At 39.1% G+C, this 20,146-nt stretch overlaps 1 protein-coding gene across 1 annotated transcript in view; it reads left to right on the top strand.

The window, feature by feature from the left end:
- The window catches only part of LOC131693386 (lachesin), a 370,087-nt gene that overhangs the window by 337,155 nt on the left and 12,786 nt on the right, over positions 1-20,146 (top strand). Inside the window, exons 6-9 of the mRNA XM_058981155.1 lie at positions 5,480-5,608; positions 10,661-10,751; positions 11,703-11,786; positions 19,796-19,905. Coding sequence (XP_058837138.1) covers positions 5,480-5,608; positions 10,661-10,751; positions 11,703-11,786; positions 19,796-19,905 — 414 coding nt within the window. The remainder of the gene's footprint in view (positions 1-5,479; positions 5,609-10,660; positions 10,752-11,702; positions 11,787-19,795; positions 19,906-20,146) is intronic.

Below are 20,146 nucleotides of genomic sequence, written 5' to 3'. Positions count from 1 at the left end.
AATATAGTACTTAAGCCCTGTAGTCCGCGTAAGAAAACAAAATATATTTCGAGCAGCCTATTTCTAAGTTATAAGTGAGGCTAGATTTGATGAAAAAGTAACTAATTGGCATTCGAATGACCCTAGTAGTTCTCACCTATCACCAAATTATCAGCCCTGTAATCGAGCAACCAATGCCAGTCTAACTGGATTCACAGCGCATTGTGTACGCTTCTTCTGCGAGAGGTAATAAACGAGCACTGACGCGCGGTACTATACACGACATCTCTGAGACAAGAGCGCTCTTCAAGTTAGTCAACAGTTAGTTAAAAAAATTAAAAATGCTATATAAATGAATGCAACAGGAGAAATATAAATGGGGTTACGAAGAAATTTAAGAATATAGGTTTTATCATAGCATGATGGTCTTAAGAAAACTTTGTAACTTTGTAAACTTTGTAAGAATCTCTGCACAAGAAATAGGAGTAAAAATTCGAAAAAATTAGAAAACATTCAAAAGGTGTATTAAAATATGTTCATACTCTATGCTGTTTGCACCAATAAGCGGCCTAAATTCTATTTTTACAACGAGACACGAAAGCCTTTGAAATACTATATACACACTAAACCAGCAAAAAGTTGTTCAGTAATTTCTTTTGACGACATGAACAGTAAAGTGATATTTTTACGGAGCTATCAGCAAGTTGTTTAAAAAATTGCGGTAAAGTTTTCACTTTTTAGCGATTTTCAGTAATTTTTCGAATAATTTGCTGAAACCCGCAATATTTTTCACTGAATTTATCAGCACTTCTGTTTTTTCGGTACATAAACATTATCCAGTAAAATATTGACTGATTGTTCGGCAAAATTGTACCAACATTACCGAACCTCGTCAAAAACTTACAAAACAGGTACAGCAAATCATCTGTCAAGTCGCCATTTTCAGAGGAAACTGCTGACTGACCAGTATTTTTTGACGTTTGAAGAGAACGGATTGCGGAGAGTTCGATTACCGAATTGTTTTACTGAATTGATTACCGAACGGTTTGCTGTTCAAAACATCAGCAAAATTTTACTGTACCCAGTAATTCAAATTAAGTGTGTAGCTTTGCAGATAGGAGTATTACCTTGAATTAATTTTGATCACTGGCGCCACCATGTGATAGAATTCTGCATTTTTCAAATGAGAAAAGAACATATTTTTTTGCTACTCTACAACTTTGTAAAACATTCAAATGCTCCATCTCTTGCCGTTATACAGATAGGAGTATTTCCTTTAAATTGCTTGGCTCACTACCGCCACCTTGCGGAGAAATCCTGAAACTTTCCAGTGAAACCAAAAAGTCCTTTTATTCCTCTACAACTTTGTGGAACATCGTAGCTTTCTATCTCTCATCGTTTCAGAGATATATGAGTTTTTCCTAACTTTGTCCCACCTTCACTCGTGGTTCACATGCATGAGATAAGCGGAGTACGCCCTTTGCGAATGTTAAGCAACAGTATACAACTTTAAACGTTAATAACTCTTTAACGGTTGGTTGGATTGTCTTGCAGTCTTCGACAAACTTGTTCAGCATATCTTCAAAAGCTCCTTCCTAGGTCAGTGATCGGAAGTTGTCAGCGACCTCTAGCGGCGACTTTGTGAACTGCGAGTGTTTCCCCATACATTTTGGCCAAAAATCCCATACAAACTTTAAGCTCTTTGGGGGAGGGGTTAGGGTTAACCGATTTCGCTCAAATTTGGACAGTGTCATTTTTTCATGATTTGGAACGACGCTAGGGGATGTAGGTTGCGAAAAAAAATTTCATGTAAATCATTGTCACCCTAGTATGCATAGTATACCGTTTGTTAAAAATATTATACGTATTTGGGACAACAATATGAAAGCAGGAATCAAAATCAGGAGCGACTGGCTCGAATAGCATGTTCCCCATGTTGATCAGATATTTCTGCCTTCCTATTATTTGTTTTTTCATAATTTCCCTGATGGGAAGGATTGGGAAAGTGGTAAAGTTAGGGATAAGGCAAATAACAAAACAGAGAACATAGACAATACGGAAGTATTCTTCACTCTCAAAGGAATAAAGACACTTCCCGAAGAGCGGATATATCAACATCCCCGAGGCGATATTGAGATAACAGAACGACAACACCCCGAGGAGATACCGTCATTCAAATTCGGCTTAAACCGATGTAGGTTTATAAACTTTCGCCGTGACTTTTTGGAAGCCATAGTTCAATTTATAACATATTTGAGACAGCCGTGATGATTTTTAAGCAAATCATCCTTCAGCACAATCGAAAAGTGCCATTTCTCTAACGTTGCTTGCACTCGATAAGTATTGAGACTCGAAGACTCTATACCATGAGCCGATGCAATGTTCGAAAGAGCACCTATGCGATTGTGCCTCTTTTCTTTGATTTTTATCACAATTTTACCCATTTTAAGAGACTAGAAGAAGAACGCTTGTCGCAACTGTCAGTATTCACACCTGATGTTGTGGGAAGTGATTCAATTTCCTCAATCCACCGAAAATCCGAAAAGGAGTGCGTAAATAGTTTGCACGCATCAGCGTTTTGATCAAAAAGAGTGGGAATTTACATGCTAGCAAAGTCCACACCATTAAATCCATTTTTGCACCACCACTTATTCAAATTTGAATTATTGCGCAGTAAAACCACAAGAAGGTGCTACATCTAAACGTTTAAATGATCAAAGACGATGTACTCGTGATCAGATAATGACGGTTCGAGTTCGCTGCCTAAGAACCAGTTTGCCGACTCATGTGTAATACTATCAGAGCAGAGAGTTATATCTAACACCTCTTCTATGCCAGATCGGGCAAATGTAGGGTAATTTCCTTCATTAAGTATATGCAGATTTGTGCTACCCAAGTATTCCATCAATTCGGTGCCTCGCAAAATGATCTCTGTGCTGCCCCAAATTATGTGGTGGCCATTTGCATCACTGCCGATTATGAGGGGAAACACATTTCAGTGTGACACAACCTTTCGAAATCATCATAAGGTGATGCGGCAAATATGCCGAACCATAGACGTATTTCCTGTTTATGTAATCAGCAGTCATATTGACTGTGACAGCACAAATATCGTGGGTTGTGAGGTCGGATAAAAGACATGTGTCAATAGCACTATTCACAAATATACATGCACGAGGCATTACATGTGGAATTTTCATTCCATTTTTGTTAAAAGCTACGAAAGCGGGATACGGTTCTTGAACCAAATCTATGAACGCTTTTCCTTCCTGCACAAGGCGGGATAGATGCATAGTTGCTGTACGTTTATGCTGAAGGTTAATTTGTGCTACTCCAACCATACTCGATCACAGTACTACACATTTCATCATCAGCACTTACTATACTGCAACTAGAAGATACCAAACAGCGAACCCTGAAACAGGTATTGGGGACATGACCAACATTTGAGTCCTACGATATGCGAAGAAACAAACGTCCACTGTGTCAGAGATTCGTATTACACAGCAAGGGAAAAACCCACGACACCCCGTGCGCGACAGGCAAATTTTAGTCCTGCCAGCCATTCAGTTCTCGGCAAGAAGAAATACCTCGACTTGAGGAGTTCTGTTTTCAGTCGCCTCCTACGACGTGGAAGCAGGAACACAGTGGATCAATTTTTGGTTGATATACTTCACCCCGCCGGATGCCACATGACCTCTAGACTGGTTTTGTCCGAAGAAAGATAATTTATTGCTGTCATCCTCCTTGTGGACCACAGTCAGAAGGGAGTAAAGAGCGAAAAATGACCTTTCCGTCGGTATGTATAGCATGCCGTTTGTTCAAAATACTAGGTACACGTATTTGGGACAACAATATGAAAGCAACCATAATTGTGCGATTTTTCACGAAAAAAAAACAATTTTTTTCAATAACAATTGTATACATACAATACATTGAAAAAAATGCATTCATTAAAACACTCTTTATAAAAGATCCACGGCTTGGTTCAGCTACACCAATGAGCCGCGTCAAATAAAAGAATCGAAAAAACATTGTTCACGGTAGTTCTCACATTACACTAAAATTGTGCAATAAGTGCAGTGCGTAATTACATACACATTACAGTTTGCCTTCAGAACACGCCTGTCCTTCCATCCAACCAAAAAACAACATCTCATATGATCCATCGATAACTATCATGGGAATCATAGAAAAAAATTCCCGCCATTCTAACATTAATCTCGGAACTGACAAACTTACGTTCGTTCAACTTTTCTCATTAAACATTTTATGACTGACCGTCCCACTCATTCGTTCGTTACGGCAGAGTGCAATTTTTCAAAAATTAATTGAAAACAATTCAGCTTCATGGCAATCGGAAAGTAATTAAAACTGAACGAACCAAATCCAGCAGCAGTCGACTTTTTGGCGTCGGGATTGGAAAAGGAAATTCCAGAAAAAGATCCGAGCATATTTGCCGCTACGCCATTATGATCGTTTGGCAATAGAAAGGGGACGAAAAAAAAAAATCGAGTGGTTGGGGGCGCAAAGCACAAATCCGCCCCCAATATTTTCCGCTTCCGGAGCCAGTTGGTGGGGTGGATGCATACGGATACTCCACAGCAGTGGTGCAATTCGGAAAGTTGGAAAATGTTTCCACATTTCTGCGCTTCCAGAAAACAAAAACACGTTCAAGAGTAGGACTAGATATATGCGATGAGAAACTTTTGCTTATTCGTATAGGAAATTATTGTGTTGCTTGCACTAGGAAAGGAGAGTGCAGGACGTGTGGGTGGTTGGCTGCTGAAAATGCTATACGTGGATGAGTCGTTCGTTCCGCTGTCTTCGGTGTGTCGTAAATTGTAATAATAGTACCCCATGAAAGGCGTACAAAAATATTGCACCGTTGAGGCTGACTTTTGACCGACTATGGAACTCATATTCATACTCCAGCTTTTCTTTTTGAGAAATGTTTGTATGATAAATCCTAAAGTATTCCTTTCTATTTGGAATAAATTCAATATACTTTATACACGATAGTAGTGAAGCTCCGTCTGTATTTGTTGAACTTAATTTCCTACAAACATTTACTTTATCCTCAATTCAACTATTTTAAGTGATCGAGGTAGAATTTTTTCTGATTGAATCCAATCAAAGACTTCAACACAAACCTCTTCGAATAAATTCCAATTATAACATTCTCCGAATCAGCTTAAGCGTGAAAATATCTGTCTACATGGCCACGGCTTCGTTCTTGGTAGTCAGTTGCCATCGTTTGCTACCCCATAATTGACTCAATATTCATCAACGCCACGAAAAATTGCGGAACTTCCTTCTTCTTTTCCGGACCTATTCATTCGGCACCACTCCGGAAAGAAAAACAGTACCCAACTTCAGCAAAACATTGCATTAACTTTTACACTTGAACCAAATCTCTTTCTCCAACCGTATGTTGTAGTATACTTTTCTGTCGTTACCTAGGTTCATTTTGCTTTCTCTCTCTCTCTGTACATTGCAGTGATGGTTTACGATGGCGAAGTGCTTCATCTGACGAAAGTGAGCCGAAACGAGATGGGTGCTTATCTCTGCATAGCCACTAATGGCGTGCCACCATCAGTGTCTAAGCGGATTATTCTTGACGTTGAGTGTAAGTATACTTTTCAAGAATTTTTGCTTTTTCCGCGCCGTGTTCCCGTCCATGCTACGCATGTATTTTTCTCTTTTCTTTATAGTTAGCTTACTTGTATTCCTTGCTAAGTGTATTATCTCGTTAAAATGTTTGTTATGGTTCTTTGCTTCAGTTGAACGACTAAGTGAAGTGCTACGTTTCTCGTGGAAGCGTGAGGATATTTTTTATGACGAATTAAAACATAAGAAAGTTTCCCACTCCCTAATTATAATGCTTTAATGCGTAACTCTTGAAAGCCGACTGTTAAGTAGTTGTATACTTCATGACCCTCCCACTTAAGGATCATTAGAAAGAATATTTCACTGGAAAAAAGACAGATTTACAATTACTCTGCAATAATTTGAAGTTCCTGTCCTCACGATTTAATTTTTTTTATATATTATTTTCTATTTGATTATATGGTTTTGTTTATATTACATTTCTAATTTAGTATATTGGGTGTTCAGTCACAAGTGGTGACTTTTCATCCCTATTGTTTACATGATGCAGTTAATTATTATTAAGATATAATATGCTTTCGCAGTTAAGTTTTTTTTCAGCAGGATTTTTTAAACCTACTTGTCTTGTGAATAAGGAGCTAAACAAATCTTATAAACTATAAAGAGAGCTAATCGTTGCAATTGAAGATTGCAACGATTTTTGTCGGAAGTTACTTATAATACTGTTCGTCATAATTTCTGATGTTTCTATGTTTGCGAGTCTGTGCAACTCATTTGTGCTAAACCAGGGAGGATGCTTCAAAATCATTTTTATTCTGAATCCTTTGAAGCGTTTTCTTCCTAGTAGCACAACAGCTTGCCCAGATTGGCACTGCATATAGCATTGCCGGTCTGAATATTTGTTTATATATTAATAGTTTGTTCTTTAGGCAGAGCCTAGAATTCCTATTTATAAGAGAGTATAAACATTTTATATATTTGTTGCATTTTGTTTGGATTCCTTCAATGTGATCCTTGAAAGTGATTTTTTTATCGTAAATCAAACCCAAGTATTTCACTTGATCTGACCACGTTAAATTCAAAACATTAAATTTAATAATATGGTTATTATTTGGTTTAAGAGAAGAAGCTTTTGGCTTATGCGGAAACACAATCAATTGTGTTTTTGCCGCATTAGTGGAAATTTTCCATTTTTCAGTTAATCATTGAAAATATTCAAGCTTCGTTGCAGTCGACTGCAGATAATACGAAGACTCCTACCAGTGGCTGAGATGCTAGTATCATCACAGAAAGGTGACTTTTTACAGCCTGTAGGTAGATTTGGAAAATCAGAGGAAAAAATATTGTATAGGATTGGTGCGACGCTTGATCCTTGAGGGACGCTTATTAGATTTACAATTCTGATAAGAAAGCTGTATGGTACGGTTAGTAAGATAATTTTTAATTATCTTTATTATGTAAATTGGAAAATTGAAATCCCACATTTTAGCAATTAATCCTTTGTGCCAAACACTGTCGAAAGCTTTTTCGATGTCTAGAAGAGCAACTCCAGTGGAATAGCCCCCTAAGATATTTGCCTTTATCATGTTAGTTATTCTCACAAGTTCATGAGTAGTTGAATGTCCAATACGAAATCCAAACTGCTCAGGAAGAAAAATAGAATTCTCATTGATATGTGACATCATTCTAGTTATGATGATTTTTTCAAATAATTTACTAATAGAAGAGAGTAAACTAATTGGTCGATAGCTAGATGCTTCTTCTGGGTTTTATCTGGCTTCAAAATAGGAATAACCTTGGCATTTTTCCATCTTTCAGGGAAGTATGCTAATTCAAAACATTTGTTGAATATTTTGATCAAGTATCTCATGGTGATTTCGGGAAGGTTTTTAAAAAAGAATGTTGAAAATTCCACCATAACATGGAGCCTTCATATTTTTTAACTTTTCATGATGGATTTGATCTCATCATAGTTTGTTTCAACAATATCGTCTAGAGACAATACTTGATTTGAAACGTTTTCATATTTTTGTGAGACTTCGTTTTCAATAGGACTCACAACGTTGAGATTAAAATTATGGACGCTTTCAAACTGCTGAGCAAGTCTTTGAGCTTTTTCTTCGTTTGTAAGAAGTATGTGGTCACCTTCCTCCAAAGCTGGAATTGGTTTGTGAGGTTTCTTAAGAACCTTAGAAAGTTTCCAGAAAGGTTTAGAATTTGGCTTGATTTGTTCAACCTCTTTCGCGAAATTTTCATTTCTTACGAGTGTGAATCTATGCCTAATTTCTTTTTGTAGATCCTGATAGATACATTTCATAGTAGGATCACGAAAACGTTGATATTGACGTCTTCGAACATTCTTCAAGCGAATCAGAAGTCGTCAACAATAGGAGTATTAAATTTTTTCTGTGTTGTTGGTACTGATAAATTTCTAGCATCAACTATAGAATTATTTAAATTTTGTAATGTCGTATCAATGTCAGCTTTATTTTGTAAATCAAGGTCATGATTAAAATTATTCTCAATATAAGTTTTGTGCCTTTCCCAATTCGCTTTGTGATAATTGAACACTGAGCTAATGGGATTGGAAATAGCTTCTTGAGAAAGTGGAAAAGTTACTGGAAGATGATCAGAATCAAAGTCAGCATGTGTAATCAATTCGCTGCAAAGGTGACTTTGATCTGTCAAAACCAAATCACTTGATGACCAGCAGAGCAATCATTGAAAAGTAGTTAACCGTTGGAATTGCTTTGAGCATTATTCCAGGCTCGGTGTTTGGCGTTAAAATCGCTGATTATGAAGAATTTCAACCGATTTCTTGTAAGTTCTTGTAAATCTCCTTTCAAGAAATTAATTTCCTCGCCAGTGCACTGAAAAGGAAAATAGGCAATTTAACATTTGGTTTAAAAAAAGTTTCGGTTCGCAACGGCTATATGCACATTATGTATCCTCAAGAAGTTGAAAAATTCGTCTTCGCACGTTTTTAATGAAAGAGCATTCCATTTTAATAAATTTAAATGATTATTTAAAGTCATTGTTAAACTTTAATTTCATTACAATTTTGTTAGCAAATTCCCACCCCGCTTGAAATTGTTCAAACATGAAAGTAGAATTTAACATAGCAATCATCATATGTAACATAGAGTCTTGCAGGTATTTTAATTTTTCTTACGTCACGCTACCTAGATCCATTGGACTAAAAGAAGCTTTGGGTGCAAACGAGTTTGTAGGCGTGGTAGAGGTAGCTGTTATTTTGGCCTTGTTACCTGCCACTGAAGCATAAGATGACACACTATAGTAGGATGGTGTGACGGAGGTAGAAGAATTTGTTAATCTATTTTGAATCCGATTAACACGTTTGGATGGGTCTTCTTGAAGTGTACCTAAAGAAGTAGGTACATTTTTTATTTGTTGTTTTTGTTTTTCGAGAATTTATAATTTTTTCGCGAACAGGACAACCCCAGAAATTCGATTTATGATTTTCGATACAATTAGCGCATTTGAAACTTTTTGTGTTTTTTTTCACAGGACAAGTATCTTTCGTGTGCAATTTATCACCACAGATCATACATTTGGAATCCAAATGACAATTTTTTGTGCCGTGCCCAAAGCCTTGGCATCTACGACACTGGGTCAGATTTTGAATTCCCCATGTCGTCTATAATGTTCCCACTTTACTCGCACGTGGAACATAAAACGTGCTTTTTCAAATACTTTCAAATTATTAACCTCATTACGGTTAAAATGAATTAAATAAAGCTCCTGGATAATTCCAGAGCGTACTGGCGTGTTATCGCCGCTAGCCTTTCTCTTCATAAGAGTAACTTGTGAAGGAGAAAAGCCAAGTAAATTTTTCAATTCGTTGGATATTTCATCCAAACTTTGACCTTGTGGTAGCCCTTTCACAACCCTGAATGGTCTATCTGTCTTGAAATCAAATGAATAAAATTTATATAACTTCTCCGTAAGATAGTAGTCTTTTTTGGCCAATCAATTCCTCCGCTGTAACTCGACATTCTCCTCTTCGGCTAATCTGAAAAGAGACTTTCACGTCCGGAAGGAACGTCGAAAACTCAGTTCGAAAGGCATTGAAGTCGGAGATCATCACTGTTATAGGCGGAGGTGATTGCGTTTTCTTCTCATTGGCATTACACGCAATGCGAGGAAATTTAGAAATTTCATCAGCTTCACATTCGGATAAAACATCGAATGAGTTGCTGCAGTCAATTTAATTTTCGGGTGGAGAAGATACCCTTTTCCGTTTAGCTTTAATTTTTGGCACACGGCCATTCTGGGAGGATCCAGGCATGTTGGAAGAATTAAATATTTCTTTAGGCTGAATTGTTCTTGAAAATGTTTTAGTCTTGAAAAAGACTGATTGAGTAGAAAAAGTAGGTAGTCTTGAAAAAGACTAATTGTCGAAAAATATAGGAAGTCTTGAGAAAGACTGATCGAGCGGAAAATATAGGTAGCCTTGAGAAAGACTGTTGCTGTTGAAAAACTCTAGGTAAACCAGGAGCTTTCAAGATTTGTGACCGGTTCGAACGAAGGTTCAAGCCAGTATGATTTTCACTGTGTTAAATATGTAGAATGTTGCAGCAGTTGAAGCGCATCGAATGCTTTTGGCAGTTTACGGTGACAGTGCTCCAACTGATAAATCATGTAGGGAATGGTTTTGATATGTCAAGAATGGACATTTCTCCGTTGATGACAAGCTTTCGACTAGACTTCGATTTTTTCGGCTGTTTGTAGCGGAAACCGAAAAATTCAATGATTACGATTTGGAGGCATTACTCGATGAAGATTCAATTCAAAGGCAAGAGACGCTTGCCAAATCATTGGAAGGGATTCGACAAGCAGTTCCAGTGCGTTTAAAATCCATAGTGGCTAGACCTGCAGTTGCAGTACACGTTAGAAATAAGATCGAATGATTATTTAGAAACTGATTACGTAATTGTTTTATTTCGGTAAAAAATATATTACTCCTTGAACTTTGATTTTATTCCTCTACAAAAATGAACCATAATAACCACCTAAGTTCACTGACAAGAAATCATTTATCACATTACAGTTTCACCTATGATATGGGTTCCAAATCAACTTGTTGGAGCTCCTCTATCGACAGATGTAACGATAGACTGTCACACAGAAGCGCATCCAAGGTGAGTATTTGTTAAGAGATTTAAAACATTAAGTTTCATAATTTCTTATCATTTCAAAACTGGTACTGTAAAATCATAAAAATCAATTTAACCCTCGGGCACTCGCGCCGTTGTATTTTGTGCAACACCTTCCGAAACTCTAGCGCAATCTTCTTTCAGCACCAGTGGCTGCTCATTCGGGGACTCATTCGCGCGAGTGTCGGAGAGTTAAGCGTGACGGTTTGCAAATCCCAATGAGATTAAATAAAAATTGGAATTAAACTCATTATAATGTATCTTATTTGATATCAATAAACTGCATTTTCAATCACCGTGTTTCCCATAGCAAATAAGATGTTTTTTTTCTGAAATTTAAATCGATTACAAATTGCAACCTGTGCTACAACATAGGAAGAAGTGATAAAAATAAAAGCCATGTCACAGAATCCAATATCAGAGCAAGTGCCAATAAATTGTTTTCGAATCGCGATCGTATCAGTAAACACAATAAAAGTTCTTACTCATTGTCAAAACAACATTCAACCTCCCTTTCCAAAACGAGACCGACTTGCTGCCAATAGTTCTACCCTCTATTGAAAGCGTCTACTTTTATTTATCCAGAGTGTAAAAGCAAGAAGACTTAAAGAGCGAGAAAATCGCTCTCGTCAAGCCAAACAAAAGGGAAAACTTTTCCACTCTACCTTCCCCGTCATCATACTGCCATATCCCAATGCACCACACTATCCACCAGCCCAGTTGCAACTGAAAACACTGTTTTCCACTTTTATTGAACTTTTCACACTTTCTTCCTGCCATCGAGTAATGTGTTTTTTTTCCTCGTGTTCTCTTTCCGGTTATTCTTCCTGCTGCTGCTGTTGCTGCTGCTGTTGCTGCTGCTGGTGCTGGTTTACGCGACGACATCACCGCACTTCACATCGATACCCACACCACACCCATTTGTTGCTGTTGCAGAGCGATCATCTACTGGGTCTACAATTCCGTGATGGTACTACCGAGCAAAAAGTATATAATCGATTACAACGAAAACTCTTATCGGTAAGTTATTTCGCGCTTGTAATTGAGATTTATTTAACAGATCCACCGGGGGGGGGTGGAATTGCACCACTGTTCCTCCCCATGTCCGGATGCGATTTTCTGACTCAAGCATAATCCGCAAAATGTTCACGGTGGTGATCAGATTTTCAGCTGGCGCTATTGGAATTAATTGCAATTTTAAGGCTCTTGTTTTTTTAACAGTTTATGCAAATATATGGTAGTGGGCGAACTTGGATGATAAAATGTTTAATGCAACGATTTGGCGTGACATTATGTTAATGTTCGATGATTTGGGGAGTGAATATTGGCTTTCTAATTATCTCAAGGTTTATTATTGTTTGTACTATATATGGGTGGACGAGCATTACTTTTTCAGTAATAGGTACAGTTTGCCATATATAACAACCAATTGAAATTTATTTTAAACATTTTGAAACTGAAACAAAACATTGATTGCACTTTGTAGAATTTCTCATCTGCCCTAAAATCAAGTTGCTGGCATCCACAAGGCACTAACCCACGTTTTGCATTTTTTACAGGAAATGGAATTTTTTTTCACGAGCATTTTCGTAGTTCGAGGGGTAACCCCAGGGGTACCTAGCGTCCAAAAGAGGCTAACTAACAAGTCACACGTCCTTTCTTTAACTTTCTTTTTAGAGTTATGATGTCTTTGGCAAAGTTGTTGTGTGACATCTAGTGCTTTATTTCATCATTTCATACTAGTTCGAAATGCAATCGCTAGGGCAGCGCTATTATCCACATTTTAATGGAACGATATAGAAAGATGTTGTCTACGGCAAAGTTGTATACATTTATAGGACCTACAAGTTTTGAAATATGGCGCATTTTTGAAAACATAATCTGTAAGTAAATGTTTAGACTAAAACCTTCTCTATCTCGAAACATACAGGACTTACAAAGTTTGCATCTTCAGAAGATGTACTTAAAATGATAGGACCTACAACTTTCTCGAAGACACTATATTTCTATCTAGCTTTATTAAAAGTTTGATAGCAGCGTCGCCCTAGCGACTGAATTCCGAACTAGTATGATTCCACTAAATACAGCACCAAGTGCCATACAGCAACTTTTCCGAAGACACCATAACTCTATAACGAAAGATAATAATTGATTTCACGTTTTTGCCTTTCTCATATAGAAAGGTTATGCAATCGCTCTAAAAATCGTCAACCTTGTATAGGCCTAGGTAGGAGTATGCAGTAAGGGGTTCCTACTTTAAAATTATAACTAGTTTAAAATTTTACTTCCTCCTTGATTCGCCGCTGGTTTCAAGCGATGTTTCAGAGTCGACACATAGTATCTCAAAATCGTGGCTGTCAATCCATTGTATGTACTATGTGCAAATCGCACTGAATATGTAATAAACATTTCCACCATTGTATTGAACATAATGAGCCATGGCATCGTAGTTTGGACAAATGAGAAAGGCACAATTGCACCACTAGTAGATTAAAACAGGTTTTTAACTTTCCGACCACAATGTGACGTTTTTCTCTGAATCTCTTATCGCTCGGTCAACTTTCAATGTAGAGACATGACACTTTCACTTGAATTTTCGCAAAAATGCGCTCAATAATATACATTTGTGCCAGAAATATATATTAGATAGAAAAAAAAGCCATACATAGCAAGTGTGTGAGCGGTACTCACCTTCAAGAACGACTGTTTGGGCCGAAACGTAAACGTACAATGCTATCCAACTAAAAACAGTATTTTTTCCATTTTTTAAAGGCTAAGAGTGAGTCAATTTTCCTTTTTTTATGTTTTTAACGACATTCAATTAGCAAGGGACTGCAAAATGAAGTATATTTTTCAATGTTAAGATCCATAGTATTCAAGGGAGAGCAAGGAGTTGAAAGAAGAAAGTATAGAAAAGCGTGGAAAGGGTCATATGAGCAAGCTTAGAGTTTACCGTCAACTTAATCCTTTGTCTGCTACCATAGGAGTCAGGATCTTTTGGCATTAGACATGCGTATCTCCGGCATGTCTGGACGAGCGTAAAGTAACTTGTTACTTCATGCTGTCGGAACCGACCAGTCCTCGACTTACCAGTCACTTTGTTCCAATACATCAGAATAATATTCAACATAGTATATGCGTAAGCTAAATTCTTGGAAACTGATTTCTTGCTCTTATTGATACTGTCATTCAGTTATACATACACATATACTACGTGAGCAGAAAAACCATGGTATTTAACCCCTTCCTCCTCCTCCTCTTCAGTGGACAAGCGTGGACAATCTCTGTAACCCTACATCCCTATCCATGATGTCCCCGTGGACCGATTTTTCCGGTAAATTACTTCAAGGAAATACTTCGTGGGAAGGGGATTGTTGTGGTTTCGTCTCACCTCTTTCTTTTGCTTACGAGTTTTCCGCAGCTATTTCGGAGCCTCACTTGATGCATGAAATAGCTCAACCTTTCAGTCATTTAACTCTCGACTCTCCTTTTGCTTTTCGTCTCCATCTATTACGTCGCCATTTATCTGTTTCAGGTGAGTTATTCAGCTCCCAGCTTTATCCCGATCTACTCGGATAGTCACTGGCAGCGAACTCACACTACTCCGATTTAAAGATCCCTGGCGGCGGAATTTCTCTCGGCACCGGTGTCTGCTTCGGTGCTTTTGTCGCGACACGGACGGATAGTCCACTGCGAAGAATCAACCCTTCTGTAAATATCCCAGCGGTTAATTTGTCCATATACCGATGTTTGTTTCCGTGAGCCATTTAGCTCCCCACTTCGTTCCAATCTACTGGAAGTAGTGTCCGGCGGTTGACCTACCCTATTAAACGGGCAAACCAGTAGGTACTGAGGTCTATTCAGCAGTTCCGGGTGGAGCATAGCTTCCGGTTCACTGGCGCCCCCACATTGGGGCTTCTCCATGTTTCTTATGCATAGCGGATACATTTGGGATGAGTCGATGGGTCCACCTTCCAAACTTTTCAGACCCTTGCACAAATTGTCCGGAACCCGCATTCTGTGCCGCGCTACGGCGACCGCCATCCAGTTGGTGCTGTTGAACGCGTTCTACACGTCGATCGGCACCACGGCGCAGTAGCGATTTTCCCTTCTCTTTTTCTTCAATGCTTTCTCCGCGCTCGCGATGACTGTGTCGATGGCGCCCACCATCGATATCCCTTTCCGGAATCCGAACTGCCTCAGCGATAGTCCATTCTCATTTCCAGCGTAGTTGGTCAACCTATTGAGGATTACCCATTCCTAAAGTTTATCAAGTGCATCCAGCAGCCATATAGGCCGACACGATGCTGGATCTGTTGTTGGCTTCACTGGTTTGGGCAGCAACGCCTGCTTCTGGATCTTCCATCTATCCGAGAGCCTTCATCCGGGCATTTCCGTAGGACATCCTGAACATGTCCGGAAACGCCAGGATTGCAGTCATCAGTTCCACGTTGGGGATACCATCCGGTCTGAGAGCTTTGTTCACTTTCAGCTCTTTTACCGCTATAAGGAGTCGCTGGAAACTCGATTGTCTCCAGCATTTCCACCGTATGCATCAATGTACGGTGTAAACGGTCATGCGGTTGGGTCGTGCTTCGGAAAAGGCCCTCTACGATAATTTACAATTTGTCAACGCACATTTTAGCTGGCGTAGTTGAACCCTTGATCTTGGACATCAAGACAAGGTAAAGCTGGTTGCCTCAGGAATTAGCGGCTACTTTTCTGCACAGCTTCTTGTAGCAAGTAGACTTACTAAGCACTATCTCGCGTTTAGAAGCAGCCCTAGCTGCTCGGAATATCACCTTGCTCTCTGAACGCGTCTTCTGCTTTTCAGGCAGGCAGTACGCAGGATGCCGAGCCTTTCGTTCCACCAATACGCCGGATGCCGACAGTTCCTTGGCTCCATTTTGCTCGGAATTCGGAATTGGAATGAGGCTGTCAGCATGAAGTGCTTTCACAAAAAGGTTCCGCTCACCAGTTCTCACTCTCCGCATTTCAAGTTTGATTAATGGATCCTTCTTCAGCTTGAACAGCATCTTACTATTCTGAATTCTCCCCGTTTTGAGGATCGCTGCGTATGTCACGCCGTCGTTTACTTTGACGACTAGAGCGTCTCCCTTGTACCTATCCTGACGCGACCGAAGGTTTTCTTTCCTCTTTTCATCCTCTCTTCTACGTTTTCTTTCTGTTTTTTCTTCATCTCTTCTACGTTTTCTACGGATCGCCATCCACTCTCTATTGGTTGGTTGTTTCGCTGTCTTTCACCGATCTTCTTGGGTCTCCTCCTCCTCCCTTACTCTTTTCACAGAACGGGAATACCGGCCATCCTCTCATAGGCTTCAGTACCGTTAGTCTGCTTGTCGTTTCGGTGAAGTTTCACCCATCCTTACTAGAGCAGGGGAATGGCGTGGCTGTCGATCTGTGGATTAATTTCGATGAAACCCTGCCACCGTGTTCTGCCTCCAGTATGCCATAATTAGGATCTTACTGGTATCGATTCTAATGTGCCGATTAGCACTCCAACTAGATAAGGATGCTTTCTGCTTGACTTTATGTCTCGAATAAAACTTCGCTTTGACGGAGCAGGTTTCGGATTTAAATGGCATTTAATAGAGGTGTAGCCGAACCCAACATTGCCTTACCCCACCATATCCTAATAAGGCTCCACAACTCGCAGTAGGTCCGGGAGAGGGTCTTTTATCTCCTGAATTACTGCCCTCCTGTCCTGTGCTATGTATGTGTGTATGTGTGTGTCATTTAAATCACACATGTTACTCAGAGATGGCTGTACCGATTTGCACAAACTTATGGCATTTTCGACAGTGCACTACACCAATGTAGTCGGTGCTACACTCATTCAAACTTGGGTGTAATCAGTCTTTTTCTTTGTACTACACCGGTGTAGCACCAAGAAAAAACGAAAACGCCATTAGTTTCAAATGAAAGCTTTGAGGCTCCCATATTGAATTTTTAGTTGATCAGTTGATCCTTGTTATTGAATCTTTAGTTGATCCGACTTCCGGTTCTGGAGTTACGCGTTGAAGAATGCGATCACACAGCAAATTTCCATATAAAATTGTAACACTAGGATGTCCGAGAGATGCAATACAAATTAAAATGGGTGCAACATTACTTGGATTTACGGGTCTAGACAGTAATGATCGATTAAAGGGCGAACACGAAATTATTGCGACACCGAAAATGTCATGCCAATTTTCTTATAATGTTTAAAATCAAACCAAAATTTTAGGGTAGTTTTATACTTATATTTACTTCAAAAATCAAAAGAAAAGTTAATCGATGGAGCCTTGAGTGTACAATTGAACGCATTTTCGCTTGATGTCCTCCATCAAAGTCTTTACAGTGTCATCCGGTACCAGGTTCTCAGTTTTTTTTTTTCTTAAAATGTCCTTCTTGTCTTTGACTGTCTTCTTGATCTTCCGAAGTTCCCGCTTCATCATTGCCCAGTACTGCTCCACCGGGCGCAGCTCCGGATAGTTTGGTGGATTCATGTCCTTTGGAACAAAATGGACAGAATTGGCCTCATACCACTCCAGGGCACTTTTAGAATAGTGGCATGATGCCAAATCTGGCCAAAATAGCGGAGCTTCGTCGTGCTGTTCCAAGAACGGCAAAAGGCGCTTCTCGAGGCACTCAGATTTGTAGATCTCGCCATTTACTGTGCCCTTTGTCACGAAAGGCTCACTCCTCAGCCCGCAAGAGCAGATGGCCTGCCAAATGAGATATTTGGAGGCGAACTTCGACATTTTCTTCTGCTTAAATTTGTCGTCCACATAGAACTTGCTCTTGCCGGTGAAAAACTTCAACCCCGGAATTTGCTTAAAATCGGCTTTTGTATACGTTTCGTCGTCCATCACACAGCAGCCATATTTTGTCAGCATCTTCTCGTAGAGCTTCCGTGTCCGAGTTTTAGCCGTCGATTGATGCCGCGCATCGCAGTTTGGGAAGTTCTGTACCTTGTATGTATGTAGTCCAACTCTTTTCTTTGCATTCTGGACGTAGCTCTGCGACATGCCGATCTTTTTAGCAAAATCACGGCTTGAGACGCTGGGATTTGCTTTAATCATCCGCTTCACCTTTCCCTCCGTCTTTTTGTTCTCCGGTCCCGGTTTTCTTCCAGCTCCTTTGCCGTGGTCCAACGTCAACCGCTCCAGGAATCGCTTCAACACTCTGGAGACAGTTGAATGGTGAATGTTCAACATTTTTCCTAACTGCCGGTGCGACAGATCATCACACATCAATGAGAAAGTGTGCAAAATTTGGTTGATTTTTACCCAATGGTAAAAAAGTTATGCCCTGTTGAATGTGTCGCAATAATTTCGTGTTCGCCCTTTAAAGTAGCTTTTATCAAATTGGCTGCTAACCTTCCCCTGCCTTGTCTCGAGAACAAAGGAAACATCGAAGTATTCTTGTCATTATGAGTAAAGTTGACGAAAAAGCCCTACTCCGACCCAAAGCCGCGGTCGTTGAATTTAAAATTTGTTCAGTATGAGCGAGTTTGTGTGACATGGAATACCTTGTGGAGCTAAAAATGCAACTTAGACTTACGAAAGTCGCGAAGCCTTAAGTATCATTATCTTCGCAATGCAATGTTAATATCATTCAACTCACTAGCCCAACCCGAGCGTTTCGATTTGCAGAACAACTCGAAACCCGTGGTTGAAAGTGTCAACGTTCGGTATAGATTCCCGTGTATATAGATGTAAGGCTACATGACCTATCACCTCGTACCCCGCCTGATCCAATTGCAACATTCTTGTCGCAATACGGGGCAGAATCCGATACACCTGATATATTGAGAAATGGAGGAGATAAGGGATTCCTACATAGAAAAAATATTTTGCAATTTTAAGTTTATTTTCATGCACATATTTGGAGCATGAAAATAAATGTAAAACTAAGTTCCACCTTAAATCCATACGACTTGTCGTGCTTTCTTCAACGAATTTTACTATATTTTTACACGTGGATTGAAAATTACAGCTTCTTTAAACTGAAAACCAATGCACTTCAATGTATTTTTACTCGAATACTGCTGTAAAATGAATGACATGTAATATTACACGAATGACTGTGTAAAATTGCATGCTGTTTGATGCTGCAATTGATTTTAACGTAATTTTCAATCAAATTTTAGATTCAATCGTTATATGATTACATTCGTATTGATTTACATGTCGTTTAAATTTCATTATTTTTTGGTGTGTACCACGCGGATTCTTTTTTCACTCCCCCAGTTATCCGCGTGATAGGTAACCCGACTGTACTATTTTATGGTGATTTCGTTTTTAGATTCGAGTCACTCTAAGTTCACTATAATGTTTACACCATTAATTGAACACTTTATATTGACGTTACAAATGAACTGAGTGCTCATTGTTGACAGTTCGCTTGTACTGTTTACATGGACTTGAAAAGTGCTCTACGATTTCCTTCGAGTGAATCTAGTCGTCCACAAATCTTTCTAAATCCATGTAAACAGTACAAGCGAACTGTCAAGAAAAGTTTGGTTAACTGTGTCAGTAAAGAACCTAATATAAAAATGAGTTTCGAGCGAACCTATTTTGACCGAAATCAGCATTATATCTTCTGTTGTAATCTACAATAGTGCATTTAATGGATGCACGGTTGCATTGATCAACGTAACTTGCCAAGTTAAATTCAATGAATTTGTGTTCAATTAGGTACTTCTATTTTTCATGTTTAGTTGATTCAATAACTTAATTTAAAACAATTAAAATTTTAAGAAACACCGTTCCGAGTTAATAAAAAAACAATTTTAACTGACAAGATAAATTTAATAGCATCCAATTTCGCAACCGAAGTTCAACACCTACTGCAGTGTCAGCCTAGCGCAATTCCAATGGGACGCTCCACCAAATAATAACAATCCGCAGAAGCCTGTGGATCGCCTGCACTAATTTAGCTAATGCATTAATCCACTTTATATTGACGATGTATTTTTCCCCATCATCTCGCTCATTCGATTCTCATCTGGTTTGTTGCAGAGCACATATGAAGCTGACCATCAAGAATTTATCGCTCGGCGACTTTGGGAATTACCGGTGTATTTCGAAAAACTCCTTAGGGGAGACCGAAGGTTCAATACGTGTCTACGGTAAGTGAGCAATCGGTAGCGCAACATATGCGGAAAGTAGCGAGAACTAAATTGCCGCATTGGTAAACCAGGCGCCTCCGTCGAACGTGCCAGTTAATGAAATTCCTTAGACTGATGTATTCACCTTGATCTCGGGTCAATGAAAATGCGGGCAATTTAGAGAATCATTAAGATAAAAATTTCTTAATGAACTTCATTGCAATTTTTTCTCGTTTTCTTGGCTGCTGCTTTTCGGGACTGT

The sequence above is a fragment of the Topomyia yanbarensis genome, chromosome 3, assembly GCF_030247195.1.
Source record: "Topomyia yanbarensis strain Yona2022 chromosome 3, ASM3024719v1, whole genome shotgun sequence".
NCBI lineage: Eukaryota > Metazoa > Arthropoda > Insecta > Diptera > Culicidae > Topomyia > Topomyia yanbarensis.
This window is presented reverse-complemented; position numbering and strand designations above follow the sequence as displayed.